Source organism: Scomber scombrus, chromosome 14 (assembly GCF_963691925.1).
Source record: "Scomber scombrus chromosome 14, fScoSco1.1, whole genome shotgun sequence".
Classification (NCBI taxonomy): Eukaryota; Metazoa; Chordata; class Actinopteri; order Scombriformes; family Scombridae; genus Scomber; species Scomber scombrus.
Window position 1 is genome coordinate 9,648,817 of NC_084983.1, and position 20,500 is coordinate 9,669,316.

At 39.4% G+C, this 20,500-nt stretch overlaps 1 protein-coding gene across 6 annotated transcripts in view; it reads left to right on the forward strand.

Moving 5' to 3' along the window:
* Window positions 1-20,500, forward strand: part of LOC133994578 (RNA-binding protein Musashi homolog 2) — a 243,370-nt gene that overhangs the window by 194,483 nt on the left and 28,387 nt on the right. For all 6 annotated transcript variants that reach the window (XM_062433898.1, XM_062433900.1, XM_062433902.1 and 3 more), the window contains exon 10: window positions 4,423-4,497. In XM_062433898.1, the coding sequence (XP_062289882.1) occupies window positions 4,423-4,497 (75 nt within the window). The remainder of the gene's footprint in view (window positions 1-4,422; window positions 4,498-20,500) is intronic.

Sequence of the window (20,500 nt, forward strand, 5' to 3'; positions counted from 1 at the left end):
ATCTGGCTGGGGCAGCATGTGGGTGAAATGTGCCCAGTGTAACCTGGCTCTCTGGAAAAGACCAGGATGCTTCGCCTGCTTTCCCAACAACATATCTCATTGAGCAGGGAGTCGGCCAGGTCCTCCACATGCAATCCAAGTATTGCAATCGCTTGGACTTGACCGTCCCAGGTGCACTACAGCTGTCTCAAACTTCTCTTCAACGTGCAGTGAAGAAACTGTCAGACAACCACCAAGCACATGGCTCACACTAACTTTCAAAGCAATTTTGCTTATTTCCTTCAAAAATGAACATAAAGAGGCCCTTTTTTTCCAGTAGCCTCAGACCTTACCCTTGGTAGGCGGCTCTTCAAACAATTAATAAGAATCTTTCTTGTTTTGCACCAGAACCAAATTAACGCTTCCTGATTGGCTGCTGTTTGTGATCAATAACGAGACCTAATTAAAGTTTGAATGTCAAATTTCTATCCATTGCATTTGTTTAACACTCACATATAATTTCTATTCACACGGCTTTGCTCCCCGGCAAACTAATGATAATGATATTCCAACTGTCCAGTTAAATCAAATCTGTTATTTGGCATTCAATGACATGCTTTTTTAATGATATAACACCGAATAATAATCAACATTAATATTCAGGGGAGACAATTAGCGTACATTTTAATTGATGAGGGGCGGAAAGGGACCTGGATAATGGATAGGGGGGCGCTGGCCCAAAAAAGGTTGAGAACCACAGATTTAGTGAAATGAAAGGAAAAGCAGCAGGTTCTCTCTTTTTCTCCCTGCTATTCTTTTCTGCCGTTTCTTTTTCTTTCCTCCCACTTTCATGTTTCGCATTATTTGTAGGAATGAACATGCTAAGGATTTCATGAAATAGTAGCTTTACTCAGCCTGTATCTTAATCCATTTTCCCTACACTTTCATATTACTCTCTATAGACTCTCTTAGACTCTCAGTGCACACACCTTGTTCCAAATCCCCATTTAGTAATGTGGAAGCCATTGTCATGCAGTACATCAGACTAGGAAAATGGTTTAGCTATTTCAGAAAATGTTGAAATAAGGGAGTATGAGGAGGTGCAGTATCTAAGCCAACAATTTTGGCTTGGCATTTATTCTGTTTGACAGTAAGACAGTATCAAACACATAATAACCAATATTTTGCGGTCCGTGATAGCTTTTCATTGTATCATATCACAGTTCTTTTCAGAGCAAACAAACAATGAGGGGGTTTTGTGAAAGCTATCCATCTGTAGCTTCCTGGTGATGATTTCTCATCAGCAGTTGATGAAGATTTTTATTTTTTTCTGGTGTAGCCTCCGTCCCGCTTCATCCATACCAGGTTATGGTTCCCCTCACGCCTCTTTGAGTTGCATTTCTTTTTGTCTGCGAGAGAGGGGAGAGGGTCTGGGAGAGGCATTTTCCCATTGGGTCAGGAATAAATTGAACTTTTTCATGGACAGCAAACACTGATTAGATATTTATGACCAAGGTCAACCTTTCTGATTCCAGCTGGCACCGGCTCTGAGGCATACAGAGCAGAGCATTTACACACAAGCTTGCTCGCTCTCACACACACACACACACACACACACACACACACACACACACACACACACACACACATAGCCTACAAGCACACATGCACATACTCACATACACAAAAATGCATTCATGCAAAATATGTATCGAGGTATTCATACTGCAGATGCATTCACACACATACATGACATTTCTGGACCCAAAAAAAATAGTCAATATTTGAGGCTCGATACTAGTGTCAGAAATGCAATGTGATACTGAAGGGTGTCCAGACTTTTGACAGATAGTACAGACCGACAGTATGCATTGTACAGATAATTTTACAAGGTTTTAATCATAGAAACATCACAACTAGTTGTTTTACCATATTTCCTCAAATAAAAGACAGCAGTTAAAAGCTGGGTGTCTGATTGTGGCTGGGGGCGTGTTCAACACAAGCAGGCCAGGGGACAAAACAAGGGAGGATAAACTCTTGATGCATGTCATATAATGTGTATGCTAGTTAAGGATAAATAGTACTCACCTGGATTAATATATATAATTCAAACAGAGGGAATAAGAAATAAAGCCATCTTTCTAATACACTGGTAAACCTGCTTCCAATAAAGGTCTAGTACAGTTGAGGTAAATAAAGGCCCGGCTACTATTTGAGGAAATACGGTCTGCAGCGTATAAGTCTGCAGTGTCTATAAAAGCTGAATTTGTAGCTCAGAATTAACAATCTAGACATTCACTACAGCCAGTTTAGCAGGATAGTACATTGCTAATTAGAACTGAGGACACATAAGCCTGAAAAAGGTTTCTGAGGTCAGTTTCTGAGGTGTAGCTTACACACAATGAAGAAGGAGTTATCAAGGTTGGCTCCAGTGATTCATTGCTGGCCTAAAGGACTTCCTCTTATTAGGTAATTTAGTCCAGAGTTATGGTTGAAGGTGATAATAGCTTGAGGAAAACAGATAGACTGAGACATTTACTGTAATTAGAGGGTTAATTATGTTTGTATTACCTTTGATGATGCTCAAATTCTCACAGACTCACACATAGGCTCGCTTGCTCATCCGCCCACTCTTCTCAAATTTCATGTTTTGTCTGTATCCCACTTCCTAGCTGCCTGCTCCCTCACACCCCGTTTCTCAATATGCTGCCCACAGCTGCTTCTGTCTGAAAACTGTCCAGCTAATTAACTGGTGGGTCTGTGGTTGTAATAAGAATCACGACAGCAGATGAACAATACATCTGCTACTTTTATATTTTTCTAATGACACTGGGTCCTCTTTGGGGATCACTACAATTCTCCATCCATCCAGGGGCCAAACAACTTCTAAACATGTCTATACCCTGGCAAACACTTTAACTTTGGTGAAGAGATGATGTTTTGTAGTCACATTTACCAAGGTTTAATCAGTGGTTGTGGTTAATGTTAAACTTGATGTCTGTACTTATTTGTAGGATCTCCTGTCAAAATATTGAAGTAATTGGTCATAATACACAACATCAAGAACCCGATCTGTGATTGAAATGTAAAGAAAAAGGTAAAATCACCATCAAAAGTTTGTCCTAATTAATAAAAAGCTTGTATAACACAGACAAGACTATACTAGACAACAGATGTTTTCCCAATCAAAAATGACTGATTAGGTTTTGAAGAGACAAATAATTGGACAAAGCAGACAACTTAAACAGCACATGTAACATATTACACATGTAACAAAATGAAGAAGTGAAGTTTAAAATAGACAACTTTTTAAAAAATGTATTAGATTTTTTGAAATTAATTTGAAAATGGTTTATAATATAATGGCAGCATTTTAGTAATAATGGAATAGGTAAAAGCAAGGCACAACGAACTAGAGATCAGCTTTAATTCATAGACATCCAGCAGAACCTTGTTACGACCATTAAAACAAACTACATCCTGTCATATTTTATATGAACCTTTCTGCTCGCTGGAGATGCACACAAGACAGACGCCAACGTCATTGCAAGGCGCCTGCTATAAACTGTTATTACACTGAGCTATAAAAATGCAGAGAACTTATGGTTGAAAGAATTAAAACGAAGTGGGCAGTTGAGAACCAAGAGCAACACTATTTGTCCAACAGTTTATTGAGGCTTGTGGTTCCAACTGTTTACCAGATTTGGCATCAGATACCCAACCTTAATGAAGACCTCATGCAACAAGGCAACATGAAGATAGAACCTATTAAAACAAAATAAGAATCGATATTCCTTTAGAATTCATAAATGTGTTAAAATATAATGAGATACTTTATTGATTCATGTTGGATAACATTCTAAGTTTAAAGCAAGATGGTGTAAACATTTTAGCAGCTGTGTAACTCTCACATTTTAAATCACACAGCCTTTCTCCCTTCAAAGGAAATGCTGTTACAAGCTGTTACTTTAATGGTTGTAGCCATTATTCTTATAGGAGCATTTTATTCACTAAATGAATTGCTGACATTTGGTGATGAGTAAGGCAAACAAAAAGAGCAACATTAAAGTAATTGTGACAGTTGACTATTGATTAGGGTTGGTGCATGTTGTCAAACTGCACATAAAGCAAATGTTTTTCAGTTGACAGTTTACCATCAACATTATGAGCTATAAATACATGACACCACTTTATTAGGCCTGTATCCTTAAAGTGAATCAATTCTTGCATATTGAAGTTTTTCAGTGAAGGCAAGCTAGGGCTGAGATTTTATGTGAAGAATTGGTCCAATATGTGATGCTTATTCTTGACTATTCCACGCTCACATTTAATATGTTTTGCACTACATTGGTATCATATCTTTGTATAATATATACATCATATGTCTACACTGTTTGTAGTCTCCCTATCATCTCTTTTTAATCGCTTTTCTTTCTATCAAAGGTTACCCTAATATTGTGGCAACGTACGGCCGCGGATACACTGGATTCGCACCAAGCTACAGCTACCAGTTCCCTGGTGAGTTAAAGGCTTTCTTCAAGTATCAGTATTGCAGCTGATTTCTGTCACGCACATACACAAACACAAACACACACTTGCATGCGCACACACAAACGCTCATCAGTATACGCGTCAGTCACCAAATAATCTGCAGGGTTATAAGAAAATAACGTGTCTGGATTTCTTAACGAGCTTTTGAAAGCTGATGTATAGTGAAGTAAATTGCTTACTCCTTTTTATCCCATACTTGAACACCACCATGACCAAATGTCTCAAATGGAGGAAGTTCTTCGTCTTCCATGGCCCAATGTATGCAAATTCATTTGCGGAGGAGCGGAAAAATAAAGCAGAATTTTTGTGTAGGAAGATTTTATAATGTGGTTTTTATAATGTGAAATGAATGAAGTCATTTTCTGCATTTAAAAGTGTTGACTCAGATTGCCGGCCACTTTAATGGGAGTCCAAATGGGAGGCGTGCAGTCTGGAGGTGAGCAGCTGTACCTGTCTGCTGCAAGAGGGCCTGTGGCTCTGCTGTGCCTCACTTAGACAGGCATCCCTTCAATTTCATGCTTTATTTAAGGACTTTACACATACTTTGTTTGCTGTGCCAGACATCATTCCTGCAACTGATAAGACAGAATGGGAAATATCTGACAGCAGCTCAGATCTCTGTAATATCTTTGTGAAATAGATTCAGAAATGGTAACACAGGGGGTCCAGCTGTGACCACCTGCAGATCAGACATATGCCAGATTATACTTGACCACAACATTATTTGACAGAAGAAAGGGAATAGCACCTACTCATCAATGTGGACAATCATGAGTAGCATACCAAATGTGTGATTTAAGCTATTTTTTGTCTATTTTCACTTTCTAAATGGCCAAATGTATTAGCATAATTGCATTTTTAATGTCAATCATAAGACCAATAATATACATTATTTTTTGTGTGTGCAGTATACATTTAAAATGAGATTTAAACTTGACGAGAATGAGTATTTGTCCATCTTTCATCATCTATAAAAGCATCCTAAAAGGTTTATAAACTTGGATCCTGGATAAGAGGGAGAAGAAATTGAAAGGGAAGGGAATGATCAGTATTTATTCAGTGTAAGTCATTCTAGTTAAACATGGATTTTTAAAATGTTTACTGTTTAGGACAAATTAAGGGGATTTCACCTTCCCCGAGGCAGAATGTATGATCCTGTCCATGTTAAACTCAATTTAAAGAGTTTGATAAAGCTGTATGATTAAAACAGCCTCCTCTGGGCTCGTTCAACTCTTGACAGGGTAATTGGAATTTTTAATATATGAATCAAACTCCTTGTCCAAATTAAATAACCTCAGGCCAAATATTGACTAGTGTCCTTCCTTACTAAGATGTGGAAAGCATCCTCAATTTAAGATCAAAGTGTTTTTTTTCTCACTGTACACAACCTCGCTGAAACAATCTGATAAATAAATGGAACTGGGACCAAGCTGGCTGGATCCAAGAGGCATAAATTGTGGGCAGCATTTCAAGGCTTTTTTACACCCAGTAAACCTCAGGGGTCCACTGTTAACAGAAACAAGTGGTTAGGCAATTGCTCAATTGTCAAGATAAAACAGTGATAAAACATTGATCAGTGATGAAACACTGAATTAAGTAAGAAAACTCAGTGAGACATACACAGAAAAAGAGAAACCAAAGCTGGCATTCCTTCTACTACAGCAGAGTTCAAGAAATTGAAAAGAGAGCCAACAGTAATAGTAGTAAAAACATCATTCAGTGCAGCCAGTTAGACTCAAAGCAGCTCAACGGCTGTTCAACAGTATCTGACAGTTTAGCACTCAGGTCCTTGTGACACCCCGAATTAAATCCAACATTGATCACAAAGTGTGTTTGATATTGATCACATGCAGTATGTTTCTGTGTGTCTGTATTTGTATGCCATTAGTTACTTAGAAAATTATTCCAGCATAGCTCAGACATCATTACTATTTAATGCACTTAGAGGGCCCTCAGATATTACTGATGTAAATCAGATCATCCCCTATCTGTCAAAATCGTGTCCTTATAAGAGAGCATCTATCAGAGCATTACCCCAAAGGGCAAACTTTGGCTCGGATGAATCAAACACAGTGCTATTTATTTGTGTTTGAACTAGTAGTTAAAATGACTTGTGACAGATGGAGGAGAAATTTTACAAAGTGTAGTTAACATTTAATAAATAGCTGAGTCACATGAAATAAACTGAACACTGTCTGATTGATGGAGATAGAGCTGCAACAATTCGTTGATTAATCAGTTAGTTGATAGACAGAAAAGTAATAATGACGAAATTATTGTTTTTGTCATTAGTCAGTTTACACATTATGAATGAATATCTTAGGGTTTCTACTGGCTGGACAACATAAACAATCTGGAAATGTTGCCTTGGACTTTGAGACATTACACATTTCACCATTTTCATTCTATAGACCACACGATTAATCAGTTAATCAAAAAAAAAAATTTGACAGATTAATCTATATTGAAATAACTGTTAGTTGCAGCTCTAGCACAAAAAAACACATCTATGTCACGACTTTATCTGTCGCATGTAGGTGTAGTTATATTAAAAAGTTATATAACTTATAGATTTTGTAATATGAGAGGAGATTTTAAACAGTTTTTGACCACTGGTGGGTCATTGTGTTGTTTGTGTCTCCTGCTTTACCAGCATGTGCAAAAGGAATCACATACACACCCCAGGCTCGGAGGGGACATGATAGATACATGACACATCTGCTGACCGCACAGAGCAGTAATGCAGTTGCTGGCGGAATAATGTGCCAATAAAAAAAGAAAAGGAGAAAAAGACTGCTGATGTAAACAATGCAAATTTCGCAACACCAAAAAAAATGCCTTTGCAAATGTTTTATGAGATAGGAAATGCATCTAGTCTGCACACAATTCAGTTTTATGAGAAACACTGAATGAAGAAAACAAACTTGTTTGGTTATAAAGAAAAAGCCATGGGGTATTCTTAATTGCACAACAAAAATGAAGGATTTTGAAATCTGAGGAGTGGAAAATGTACTACAAGTTCCAAATCGCAAGGCCCTTACAAATTCATATACATCCCTGAAATTGATTCATCAATCATTCAATAAATAGATTTTCTGCGGCAGTTCTAGGACAGAGATCATGTTCACAAGGGCACAGAGGTAATCTTTGCACATATTTTCATTTACAGTTATTTAATCTTGAACATACATTGTACTTGTATCTTGTTCAGCCTTTTCCAAATACATTCATACTGATAAGGAAGGAGGATTGTGGAAGTGTTTGATGAAGAAAGTTTCTCAGATTTTTGCTGCATTTTGTATGCTGCTGTAATCACACTGTTTACCTTGTGGCAGCATCGTTTCAGCATTACGCTTGTACTAAAGTTGGAATGAATGAATGAATTTCAAAGCTGATGCTGCATACTGCATTTGTAGTGATGATCAAGAAGACAGCGACGGTTACATTACCTCAGAATTACAAATGTTAAGAAGGTGTACACTTTTTTTTCTTCTTCTTTGAGATAGTGGATATAATTACTTAATTGTTTACTATGAATAAGTTACACATTTTCCCTCCACTTTACAATGATGTTATAAGGTTAAGTGTGTTTGGAGAGACTTTTGACACTATGATACACAGCGACTTGCGGCAGTCGTGTCTGTCTCAGACTGTGCTGATGCACATACAGCACTTTGATGATGAACAGTATAGAATTGTCTGTGTTAAATGAAAGCAGAGGAGACTGTAATGTATGCATGCAAATGTGATATGCAGGGTGTTGTCATGTTTTCACATTTTCTGTGTGGATGTAAACATTTCTGCTGTTTAAGATGGAAACCTCTGGTCTTATGCTGAGGTTGTTATCTTCTTTACCTTCAAATAACACCAACCCCAGAGACTCATGTTGTTGTAGTGCTGTCATATTATGTGTTTGGAAGAAAATAATGCTAATTTTTCTGACACTATCACTATTGACTTGCATTTGAATATCCATATTTATTATCAGTCCTTGAACTCACCTTCACCCTTCAACATTTGCAACCTTTTCTACAAAAAGCATTAATCAAGCAGATTAAAAATCCTCATAATTGAGGTTAACATACTGAAAAGCACCAAGCATATCATACACTAGCAAGCCACTTAAAGGGTCAATTCACCCAAACGCATTTTTCTCATTTGCATCTTCTGGCATCAAGCTGCACAGATATTTTTGCCTGTGAGATTTGTACTACCACTTCAATATAATTGAGGTGAATTGGATGTTATCTCATGCTTATAGTAATTAAAAATCAGATATAAAAAAAATCAATAGCAACATGTCATGATTTATTTTTTTGATCAGGAATTTTCATTCACCTTCAATGTATTAGGCTAGAGGCCTTTCAGAGATTACATACTCTATCACTGGAGTTAAGTGAGAAAATGTTTGTTTGCAGTTTGGATGAACCTGCCCTTTAACAGCTGCCGTTACTATCATCAATTGGCTGCAATATTACATGTGCTGTTACACTGCAATGACAACATTGGCAGGATTTCTGTACAACACTGTCAGATATCTTTAGAGTGATGTCAGGGTGGTACATATCTGTGAGTATAAGTATCAGTATCACTTAGGCTGAGCTAAAGTAGATAGCCAACATGTCAGTCACGCTGCTCCTGTTCATTTTTAGCTATTGAACGCATGCACAGCTGCCTATAAACATACAGCAGTAGAGTCATTGTATCTCATAGAGGGCTTCTTGTTAACATGACGGAGCTCTCAATCAAGAATACAACCACCCATTCTTTCTATATCACTCTGTCTATAGATTAAATTTATAATAGTAAAAATAATTGCATAATTGTGACTGCTTTTGAGACATTTCTACATTAGCCTAGAGAAAACTTGAAAGTACAAACAGTGCAGTGTTCTATTCAGTCTGGATGGCAGCTGTGGCCTGAATCAAAGAATGAAAGTACAGCACACATCAGCAGTACAGAACTTGACTTGAATTATCAGACTTCAGAGTTAACATTTATCAGGCTACAAAGAGCTAACTCAAATTGAATGTATCTTGGAATTCAAACGAGGTACAAAGGGACCTGATCGGACATTAAAGAGCGCACTCCTTCCCTAGATGCCGCTGTTAAAAAAAAAACGTCTGGACAGCACTGATTTCCAGATAGCTTCAAAAGAAGATTTCTAAAGTTGTGTTGATATTAAGATCCGTGCCTCATGTCGTGGGAGTAGGTGTAAGAAATGCTTCGGAGCTGACTGACATTTGCTTTACAGCATCAGGTAAATGTCTTAAATCTCAAGTGGAACAAACACTGCGTCACCACAATTTGTGCTGCAGAGAAAGAAACTGCATTCATCTCTTTCCATGATTTAGTGCTGTGTTTATTTTTCTTTTCATTACATTTGAGTACAGCTTACAGAATACAGTATATTATGATTACCTGAGGAGATCAAACCGTCAGGATAGGAGGATCATTTTTTTTTTCTCCCATGTTTATACACAGAAACATGAAATCTATCTAATGGATTAGATAGGATGCTCTATTTCTCCTAATTAAACCCAAAACGCAGGGGTGAGTATTGCTGGAAACAGAGGAGGCAGGAGCTGACAAGGCATAAGGAACATTACTGTACATTATTCTCGTTTCTATGCAACAGTCTAATTAGCATTAGCTAGCTGATAAATGTGCCATTGTATTATTCAACTTGCAGCGCCCAGGGGAACATCCTAAGATATGCCGCATTAAAAGCATGAGGTGTCTAGTTTGCAGGACCTCACGTGATTAAGGCATTGAAAACCTCAAAGAAATATCCTATTTGATCACAGCCTTCCAGTGTATTGAACTATTGTCTTTTTTTTTAATAACTCTAGGCTTAGACTATATACAGTAAAAGGTCCTTGTGTTTACTGGGTATATTGAAATGCAAATGACCTGAAATACATTTTTTTCACATTAAGTGCAAGTTAAGCTAATGCATTGTATTTTATGCACAATGTGGTCTGCCAGTGGTGTTGGCAAATATAGATGAAGAGACATGTACGAGTCTGAGAAGTGTAGTATATTCTATTGTGTGGATGATGTATGCATGAATAAAAGGCTTGTGTGTGAGGGGAAAATGTAATTAAAAAAGAAAATGGTTGTATGTATATGTGCATGATGTGTGTGAATAAGCTGTAGAAGTTAACATCAAAAGCAGGGCTACACCCCTCATATATCCATATTGTGCTTTCTATTGTTAAGCAGTCCTGTATCAGTTCCTTTTATGCAGCACACATGAATGCACAGTTGATGGAGCACACACGCATGCATGCACACACACACACACACACACACACACACACAGGAATGTCATATTCAAACAAAGACTGAGATTCAGGAGCTAAAGGGAAGAGGCGGAAGTGAAGGGACTTAACCAGGAGCTTCTCTCCGCTCTCCTGTCTTCCTGAGCGACTCGCTGCCTCCACAGCCGTGCCCTCAGAGCCTCCCCTGGCATAAATGACCATTATGGCTCCATTAGGGCTGCTACTAGGAGGTCATTATGCTACACAGAAAAAAACAGGGATGAAGATGTTAGTGGTGGTCCCATCAGGGGAGACAGACTGTGTGAGAGAAAGACATAACACTCAGCAGCTACTCCAGATGTCATGACAGACAAACAGCAATTCGAGTCCAGTGAGTCAGCCTCTTAAGTAGAAAAAGAATGGGGGGAGAAAGAATGATTAAGAATGGGAGAGGGCAGTGGTAAGTATAGCAAGGTGCAATGAGGACAGGGAGGTGGGTAATGCTGGGGTTACCTTAACAGTCAAGATAAACTATCCAGACTGTTTCTATGAAAATATTGATGAGATCTTTGCTGCAGACAGAAAACATGTTTTGTCCCTTTCTCAAAACACATTATTATAATAAACTGTGTGTGTGTGTGTGTGTGTGTGTGTGTGTGTGTGTGTGTGTGTGTGTGTGTGTGTGTGTGTGTGTGTGTGTGTGTGTGTGTGTGTGTGTGTGTGTGTGTGTGTGTGTGTGTGTGTGTGTGTGTGTGTGTGTGTGTGTGTGTGTACACTCACACACAACAGACTTGAGACCAGTTGATTGGGGCTGACTTGTGCAATTGGGGACAAAAGCTGTGTCCCTAATTGGTAAATAGGTGGTTTATATAGTTAGGGTAAGTCTCCAGAAAATGAATGTAAATGGGGTATATAAATACCCCAAGAGTGACTTACAGTAAGTAAACCTGTATTTATTGGTGGATAGGTTTTTTAGGTATTTGTGGCTAATTTAGCTTATGAATAATCTTTATGTCTTCATGACACATATACAATAATCACTCTGTTCTTTATCAATTCATGAAAAGGGGGACAGATGGTATTAAACAGTTGATATTTCCCTCTCTAATTTCAAAGACTGTTTGGATTGATTACAGAACATTCTTATTAACTAAGCTTAACCGTCACTGACACTGTGGTTCTTCTTTCAAGAGACTAGTATCTTAATTTGCTTTTGGGAGGAACAGAAAATGACATTTGAAAAGCCTTAAATCAGTGTGGAGCTGATATGCATGAATCACAGGCAAAGAAACAAGGTCAAGCAACAAGTTTGGGTCCTTCAGTTCTTGGAAAAATTAAAATTAAAGTCAGAAATAAGGTCAGTATTAGGAATCCAGGATAATCTACTGAAAAAAAACTCTAGTGAGCAGAATACATTATGCTGTTAGTTATTTTCAAGCAGCATACAGTATAAATGATTTGATGGGTCCATTTGTATTTGTATTAATACTTAAAATGAAAAGATTATTTTTTCTTTTTTTAACTCTGCAATGTTCTCCATGATTCAGTGTGAAATGTGTTGTGTGGGGTAGGCCTATAGAAGCTGTATGTTGCTCCATGCAACTGTAAGTAACAGCAAATAGAAGGCTGTTGACCTGTTGAACCCCTCCATTTTCCTCTCGAGAAGAATACAGAGATACAGGGAGCAGCTGTCCTCTCAGCGTGTGGCGTATAGGAAAAGAGAGCTGCTGACCTGTGCATTTGGTATGATGGGGACTGCTCCTGAGGGCTGCATGCCCCTATAAACTGGGGCAGAACTAACCAAGCATATGATAAATGCACCAGAGGTCACACCAGGGCATTGGTCTGAAACACCAGTTAGCCTCCCAGGGTTTGGCACCTGTCTGCTACTGGGAGATGGAAAGGTGCTGACATGGACTATATAGAGCTTTGAACTTTTGATGCAAAGGTAGCTTCTGCAAGGTTGGATGCACAGGACAGAGTCTTATCAGAAATCACATTTCATGTAATATATAATATATTTTTGAATGTTATGCTTCAGGCTGTAGTGACAGTGAAAGTCAGGTCTTGTTAACTTGACTTGTTTTTATGTGGTGTTTAGATAGAACAAACTAATGTAATGTAAGCAACAATAGAAGAAAGATCTGTTGATTAGTAAAAATGAACATACAGAACAAGCAAATCTTTTCCTGTGTTCAGTTGTGTTAAAGCAAACTCAACACCCGTTGTGGCTCTTTGTCATAGTAAAACCCCTCAGGCCTGGAGGTCTTTTCTGTAACAGTTCATACGTGTGACATCACTTTGGCTTATGGTTGGCACTATCTTTTCCATTTTGAGTACATAAGGCATATGTGGTGTTGCCTTTCAGGTTTTGGGAATATGCGCCGCAAAACATAAACGCTAGCTTACTGGGAACACCGAGCAATGCGCACTTGGGCTAATGTTAGTTACTTTAGCTAACAGGGCAGGAATTGTAATCAAGTAACATTGAACTGTATTTATCACGGGTCCTGGAGCCGGGGACAGCAGTAGGTGAGCAAACTGTCAATTGCATTTGTCTAAAACTAAGAATGTATTGATAGATACCATAATGAGATGTTAAAAATGTCTGACAGTAATTCTAAGAAAGTGAGTTGATGCCTCAAAAACTAACTTCATAAACTCTGCAGGTGTAAATACATATAGTGGCATTGCTCTGTGACCTATGTGGTCTCATGAGGATCCAGGGCAGACACCATGATATCAGTATTGTTCTACAGAAGATACAATACCATCTTATCCCACTGAAAGATGTCTTTTCAAACTTTCAGTGCAAATGAACTCTCTTCTTGCTGGATATAGCTCATTAATTCATGTATGGATGATGATGATGATGATGATGATGATGATGATGATGATGATGATGATGTAGTTTGGGACACCATGTGCAGTCATCAGTAAGTCCAGAGTTTTCCTGAATGTTCAGACATCTTACATTTCCCATGTCAGTACAATAACTGCCCCACTTCTTGGCCACAGTACTGGAACAGGTGGGAAAAGTCACTGGCCTGAGGCTGATGGCGAGCCTACCTCTGTCATGGGTGCGTGTATTGTGCCCCAAAACGCATATCCCACTGTTAATGTGTTTATTGCACTCATGAGTCGTGGTGGTGGCGCACACAGCTCTGTATAGCTGGTTTCTGTTGAACTGGAGTTACACAGCAGATTGTTCCTTAGATCCTATGACCAACTCACTACAAGCTGGGTGAGCTGTGACCCCAGCAAGTGGTCCCATAGGCCAGAGTGAGTGCTACAGGGCTGGAAGCAGATGGCCCTCCTGATGCCACACTGACTCACAGATTGGCTTTAATTGCCAAGGCTGATCATTAGCCCAATGGGTCTATGGAGGCCGGGGCACTCCATGAGTCTCAGGCCTTAAAATAGGGCCTGACGAGAAACGTCGTGATCTCATACACTTGAATGACCATGCACAACGCATCTCGCTCTCACACACTTGGACACACAGGCATACAGCTGACACAATCAAAGACTCTTCCAGGCTGCGTCGAAGGCAAAGGAGGTGGAGGGACTTTACCAGGGGCCTCTCTCTGTGTTCCTGTCTGTCTGTCTCCACACAAAAGCTGACGGCACACACACACACACACATACAGACTCTCTGAGCTCCCCAGGCCATGACTGCGTTCCCGGTGACAGCAGTGAATGTGTTGTTCTGACGTCAGTAGGTCTACTTCTATGTGTGCAGTTATAGAGCTGCTCTACATTGACTGCCCTAAAAATCTGTTTTATATATACTTGAGCCTTGTTATCAGAAGAAGACACTATACGCTACCACTGTGCTGTACTGTTTTCCTGGACATGGTATAGAGGCACTGGCTGGACAAACAGTTGTTTTATTGTTTTATGGTGTAATTGTATTTTCTATGTAGATGCAGTTTGTACTGATCTGTATGCATGCTTACATTCTCACAAGTTAGGTCACGTGCACAGGCACGTGTGCCTCCTTGGGTGTGCAAGCACCCGTCTGCAAAAACTAGCTGCTTGCACTTTGACACAGTGAAAGCTAAAAGCTGGCTATTTCCTGAAACTGGGAGAGATGGTTCACCTCATTTGCCCAGGTCTTAACTCACCCTAGGACAGCAGGCACATCCTCACACACTGAAGCAGGCAAACAGTCTGCCATGGAGACCGGCAGTCTAGGTTCCTGTGGTGGGGAAGATGAGCTGCTGTAAGAGGCAGAGTGGCAACGCTACATCTCATTATGTCTCGATTGTTAAGCTGCTGGTCTAGAAATGAATCTTGAGCTGCCCTGCCTCGTGCATGGCTGCCACCTTTGGACACTGTTGGAAAGCAGCAGGAGAAAAGAAAAGGAGCACAGACACGGAGGTAGTCAGAGGAGTGCAATATATGTGTGTCTGTTGCCCCTTTTACTTTTATACTAAAATCCAAAAATATTACCACAAAGAAGACCTGTCATTATGTTGGCTTTGCTTTTTTACACTGAACCAAACAAAGCCGGCATAATGCTGCCCCCGTGTGTGATTTTAGATAGCATGCCGGCGTTCCAGAAGCAGAGGCATGACGTAGAACACCACAGCATCGGTGTCTAGTGTGTGTAGTCCCGCCATGCCAGCTGTCCCTTTCACACAGACGTCAATCTGGCAATGTGACTACCTCCGCTGCTGGCTCAATGACTGAACAACAATTCCATGTTGGCACCTTTTATACAGAATGGGCGGAATAACGGCGCAACATTCCCGCCTTGAGGAGCCTGTGCAAAAGGGGGCTTGTGAGACCATGCTCTGTGTCTACTGCCTGTTGTTTTGATGCCACCCACTGTTCGAGAGCTCCAGGCCCAGCGAGTGTGGTACTTGCTAGGTCTCTACACAGCTGCCCCCTCCTTTCCCTCTATCCTTCCATCCCTCCCTCCTGCTGACTGTGCTAATAGCTCTCCAGTTGCTCCCATCACTCTTTCCCTAGTGCATGGACATGTGCATACATACACACACATATGCAAATATTCATAATCATAGCACACAACCCTCTGCATACCTACGCTCTATGTGGAAACATTGTTTACAGCTCTAGTAATCAAGTGGAAGCCAATGTTGCAGTGCTATTTTTGGGTCATGCCACATTTTACCCTACTTGCCCCTGGTATCTGGAGCAGTGCTTGATTGTGTAACTGCAGTGCACGGAGCTGACTAAAATATAATGAAGTCTGTAAGGGCTTCAACTCAGCTATAAAATCATGTTCATGAAATAGTGTTGACAAAGCTGCTGCTTCTTATTATTATTATTATTATTATTATTATTATTACTACCATTAACACAGATTATTTTCACTTAATTTCCATCAATAATTTCTGCGAAAGCAAGTTGGACCTGCTGTGTTTTTTGGGAAACGCTCTGATCAAGTGCAAACCCACAAACACATATTTTAAGTTGAATGAGTGAAATGACACTTAATGCACTTCCTTTCATTTGAGCAAACCTGAAATTACCCCCCTTCATCATTCAGCTGTCCCCTCCACTACCACCCTCAGAAGTGGGAGATGGGCATTAAAATGCATACAAAATTAAGGCTGTTTACTTGGACACTAATGAGAGGAGGCTTAAGTAGTCTAGTTTAATTAGTATGATTGGCTCCGTGGGGACCACACAGGCAGGGCCATAACAACTGATTCACTCGGCGCTCAGAGGACCTTTTCATACTCTCTGAGTGTCCGGAGTGATGTCAGAGGAGATTGCTCTGCAGAGACATGTTGCCTTTACCGATCCCAGGTTGGAAAGGAGCACTGCAGTTAAATGCACTGAAGCAGACCATTACATAAGCACCACTGCAAGGTCAGACATCTGTGTCCTCCCTGTCTGTCTCTCTCTATTTAAGTCACCATCATAAACTGCCTTGGTATTAGGGTTGCAAACCAAGATCCTGTCCCATTCTCATACCAGATTCACTGTTTCTAGAGCCAAATCAATTAAAATGCTTTTTTTACCTTATCTATCCTGGCAGATTCTCTTCTTTCTGAAAAGCCTTTTTTTCACACCTCTCTTTGTTTCACTCTCCATTCCTTCATCTTTAACCACTGTGTGTGAGTGATAGTTATATTGATTCTTGTGTTGTAGTGGAATGTGTTAAGATCAGTTCTGTAGCCGAGGAGAAGTTTCCTTTTTACTGAAGTGCATGGGAAGGAGTATAAAGAAGAGGTCGAAAGTGCGGCTACACTTCAATAAAGAGCCTAGTTTGTCCTCTTTGATGCTATGCTGCCATGCACTTCAGCTACAAAGAACCTGCACTCTTGTCACTGAGAACTGAAGTAAAAGACACTGAGCTCTGCCGGAGCTCACTACACAGCATCACAGTCACTCGCACACAGTGTACAGCTGTGTGATGTGAGCGCAGGAATTGTAGTTTTGGAGGCTGGAGTTATTTCTAAGTTATGGTTATTGTGAGCATTATCATTAAAGCTATAACATGAAGTATGAAAAGTTTTTGTATTGATTTTAAAGTACAATGGATTAATTTAGTGCTACAAACACCTGTTAAAGTCTGCAATCCCAATTCATTATGCCAGTTTAGACAGGCAACATTTGAGTATTGAGGCTGCTCTTCAACTCAAGGTCTGCGGTTCGAGCCCCCGTGTCAGCAAAAATCCAACCTGCTGAAGTGTCCTTGAGCAAATCCCTCACTCCCTGCTAACTCCAGCAGGCCTGCCTCAGCTCACCTTCACCTCACCTCTGACCTCCCTGTGGAGAGAGATGTCACATCGCGTTTATCTACGTGTTTACGGCACACTCGGCTCTCTGGAGCAGGCAGATGCATGTTTGTGTGGAATATGAATACAGAATACATATCAAATTTATAAAACTGCCATCCAACCTCTTCACTGTGTAATGGTTAGAGTGGATAAGATGATGTGGCTTGATGTGTCAAACGAGTTTTAGTTTGTGATTACGTCTTGTGAAGGGAAAGAGCAGAATTTTAGTTTTGTGTGATTCCAAAAAGGTTTCCTAGTTGAAATTTCACCAAATATATCTCCTTCCTGGCCTCATCATTTTGTTCAAAGGTATAAGATTATGTGTGCAATTACTACCATAATGCCAGGCTTTGCTGAGCCCTAGTTCACTCCACTTCTGTAATTGACTTTTTTCTCCTCCCAATCAGAAGCCACAAAGTCTTAATGGCAAAGGATCAGCGCGCCAAATGGTTTCATTTCATAGAGAAACCTTGAGCTTTGGCGAAAAAGAGCCAAAAAGACACACACAGAGAGACAGTAAAAGCCACGAGCCAAACATAAACACACAGTGATGGAATGTATCCATCGTACGTTGACTATTCTTATCATACTGTTCAGAGTTTGAAGGTTTCAGTGTTGTGGAGCCAACACGTTAGCCCCACACTGTATTTAGAATACCACCACCACTATTACCATACATACACCTGTCTCGTGGTCAGCTGCTGTGGAAAACCATTATGCAGTTGAGTAGTTGACGTCAGCAGCTGTTATGCTGAGCGACACATCAATCCGTTTCTCAGTTGGTTATGAGACGTCATGTCATTTTTTTAGTGGCTGTTTTACTTCATCCAAGAAGAGTTGTATTTATACTCTGCACTAGTTTGTTTTCATTTAATGGTAACTCCTTTATTGAAGTACATACACTTTAACAGCAGTAAAGTTTGATGTTTCAGTGATATTTATAGTGTGTAGTTGCTATCTCATTGGCAGTGCAGCAGTTTTTTCAATTTAAGTGGGACATTGCTATAGATAGTTGTTTTTTTTTTTTGCTTGAATATATTTTATTGATGTTCAGCTTCACCATTTATATGATCTGTTCATGATCATTGCACAGCATTGCATGAAGCAAGACTGACTTCCCAAGTTTACACAATTTGCATAACAGTCTAGTTGATGCACAAAAGGACATATGGGAAAAACAGGCTTAGAGAACAACAGAATAAAATATTACTATGAATGAATTTATTCATGTGTGTGTTTCAGCTATAAGATGAAAGAAGTGTTGTACCAATGCACTGTATGATTTAGGGTTTTCATTTCTCCATCAACGCTACTCCAACCATTCAAACAAACCGTTTGGCATCCTCTCACTGTGTGACCTTTATGGCGCGTGCACAGAATCCAAACATTGAAAAAAACAAAAACAGACGTACACATGGCAAGATTAATTTGAATGATTGACAAGCAACCCAGCCCTGTTAATCAAGTTATGCTTACTCTGATTAGGACCTTAATGTGAGTAAGATAACCTGGTTAAGGTGTTTACATGAGAGTTGCAATAATATGCGTATTGCATTAGTCTGGTTATAATTGAATTATTGGCGTGCATGTAAATGCTCTTTCTCTCTCTCTCTTTGGCTCATTCCCAGACACCAGTTTCTATTTTATGTGAGTGAAATCTCTGTGTGTACTGTAGGTCTGCGCTGATCAGAGGAGAGGTGAGACATGAGCATGTGTGCAGCAGTTCATATGAAAGCCACCTGGCTCTCTTCAGCTCTGTGATTTATGGCTTTGATAACAACAACCTAGAGATGCTTTCAACAACAACAAAGTAGCACTGAAGGATGACAACAATGGGACACTTGTCAGTCTGAAGATGAAAAGATGTCTTGCTATAGGTGGCTGTCTCTTTTGTAACTTTGATATATATTTTTTTTCTCTTTGTTTATTTGTCTCTATGTGTTTCTCTATATCTTATCAAAGGTTATTGATGAAGCAACGATGTGAAGTGGAGTCAGTTTTCCATCTCTGACAGAATGCCTCCCTCCTCCTGTGGAAAGGCGGCAGTGTGCTTCACTGCCTCTGCTATGACTTATCAACAGACTTATTTCCGCTGGCTTGTCCTTCTTACTGTCATACACTGACAGGAAAAAATGTGTACCTCCTGTATAATTTCTTTCCTTCTCGCATTTTTCACATTGACTTTCCTCTTTTTGTTGCTCAACCCACGTCATTTATTTGAAATAGTTTATGAGCTATTCAGTTCATTCTAACATTAAATTATCAAGACACATTAATAGTCAGATTAAGTACATTTTGGTTTTGTCAATCTAATTTAAAATGTATAACAGTAGAGTTATCGAATAGTGTAACAAAATTCACCTGCCAAGCTAAATTTTAGGTTCTAGTATTTTTACTTATTTTCATTTTGATGAATCCACAATATTTCAGAGGCACTGCTTACATTTAATTGCATTCATGCGACAACTGAATTGACTGGATAATTTGCATATTACATGTAAGACTTTACATGCAAAGAAAATTATGCTCTGATACCATGATGCATTTCTACAATGTAAATGCCACCCAAAATTAAAGTACAAGTGACAAATGAATAATTAAAGGCTCTTAAGGGGACCATTCTAAGGATTTTTGCTAAGTTATAACAAAAAATATGTAACCTTAGATATGTTTTTGATAGTTTAAACATCAACTACCATAAAACATTTGCACTGATTTATAGTGTAGAAGAATACTGTAGTACATTATTGTAGGTGCAGCTATTGTGTTTTATCGGAGTACAATATAAGCTCATTCCTTGACATATTTGTATTGACCAAAACACCTCACAGAATTCCACAACAATGAATTGGACACTCGTGTCCTGGCCTCATTTCTCCCTCAATCTCTCATTCTCTTTGTCTTCTTTTTCAACTGATGTGGCTGCTGTCCTCCTCTGTTCATCTGTCT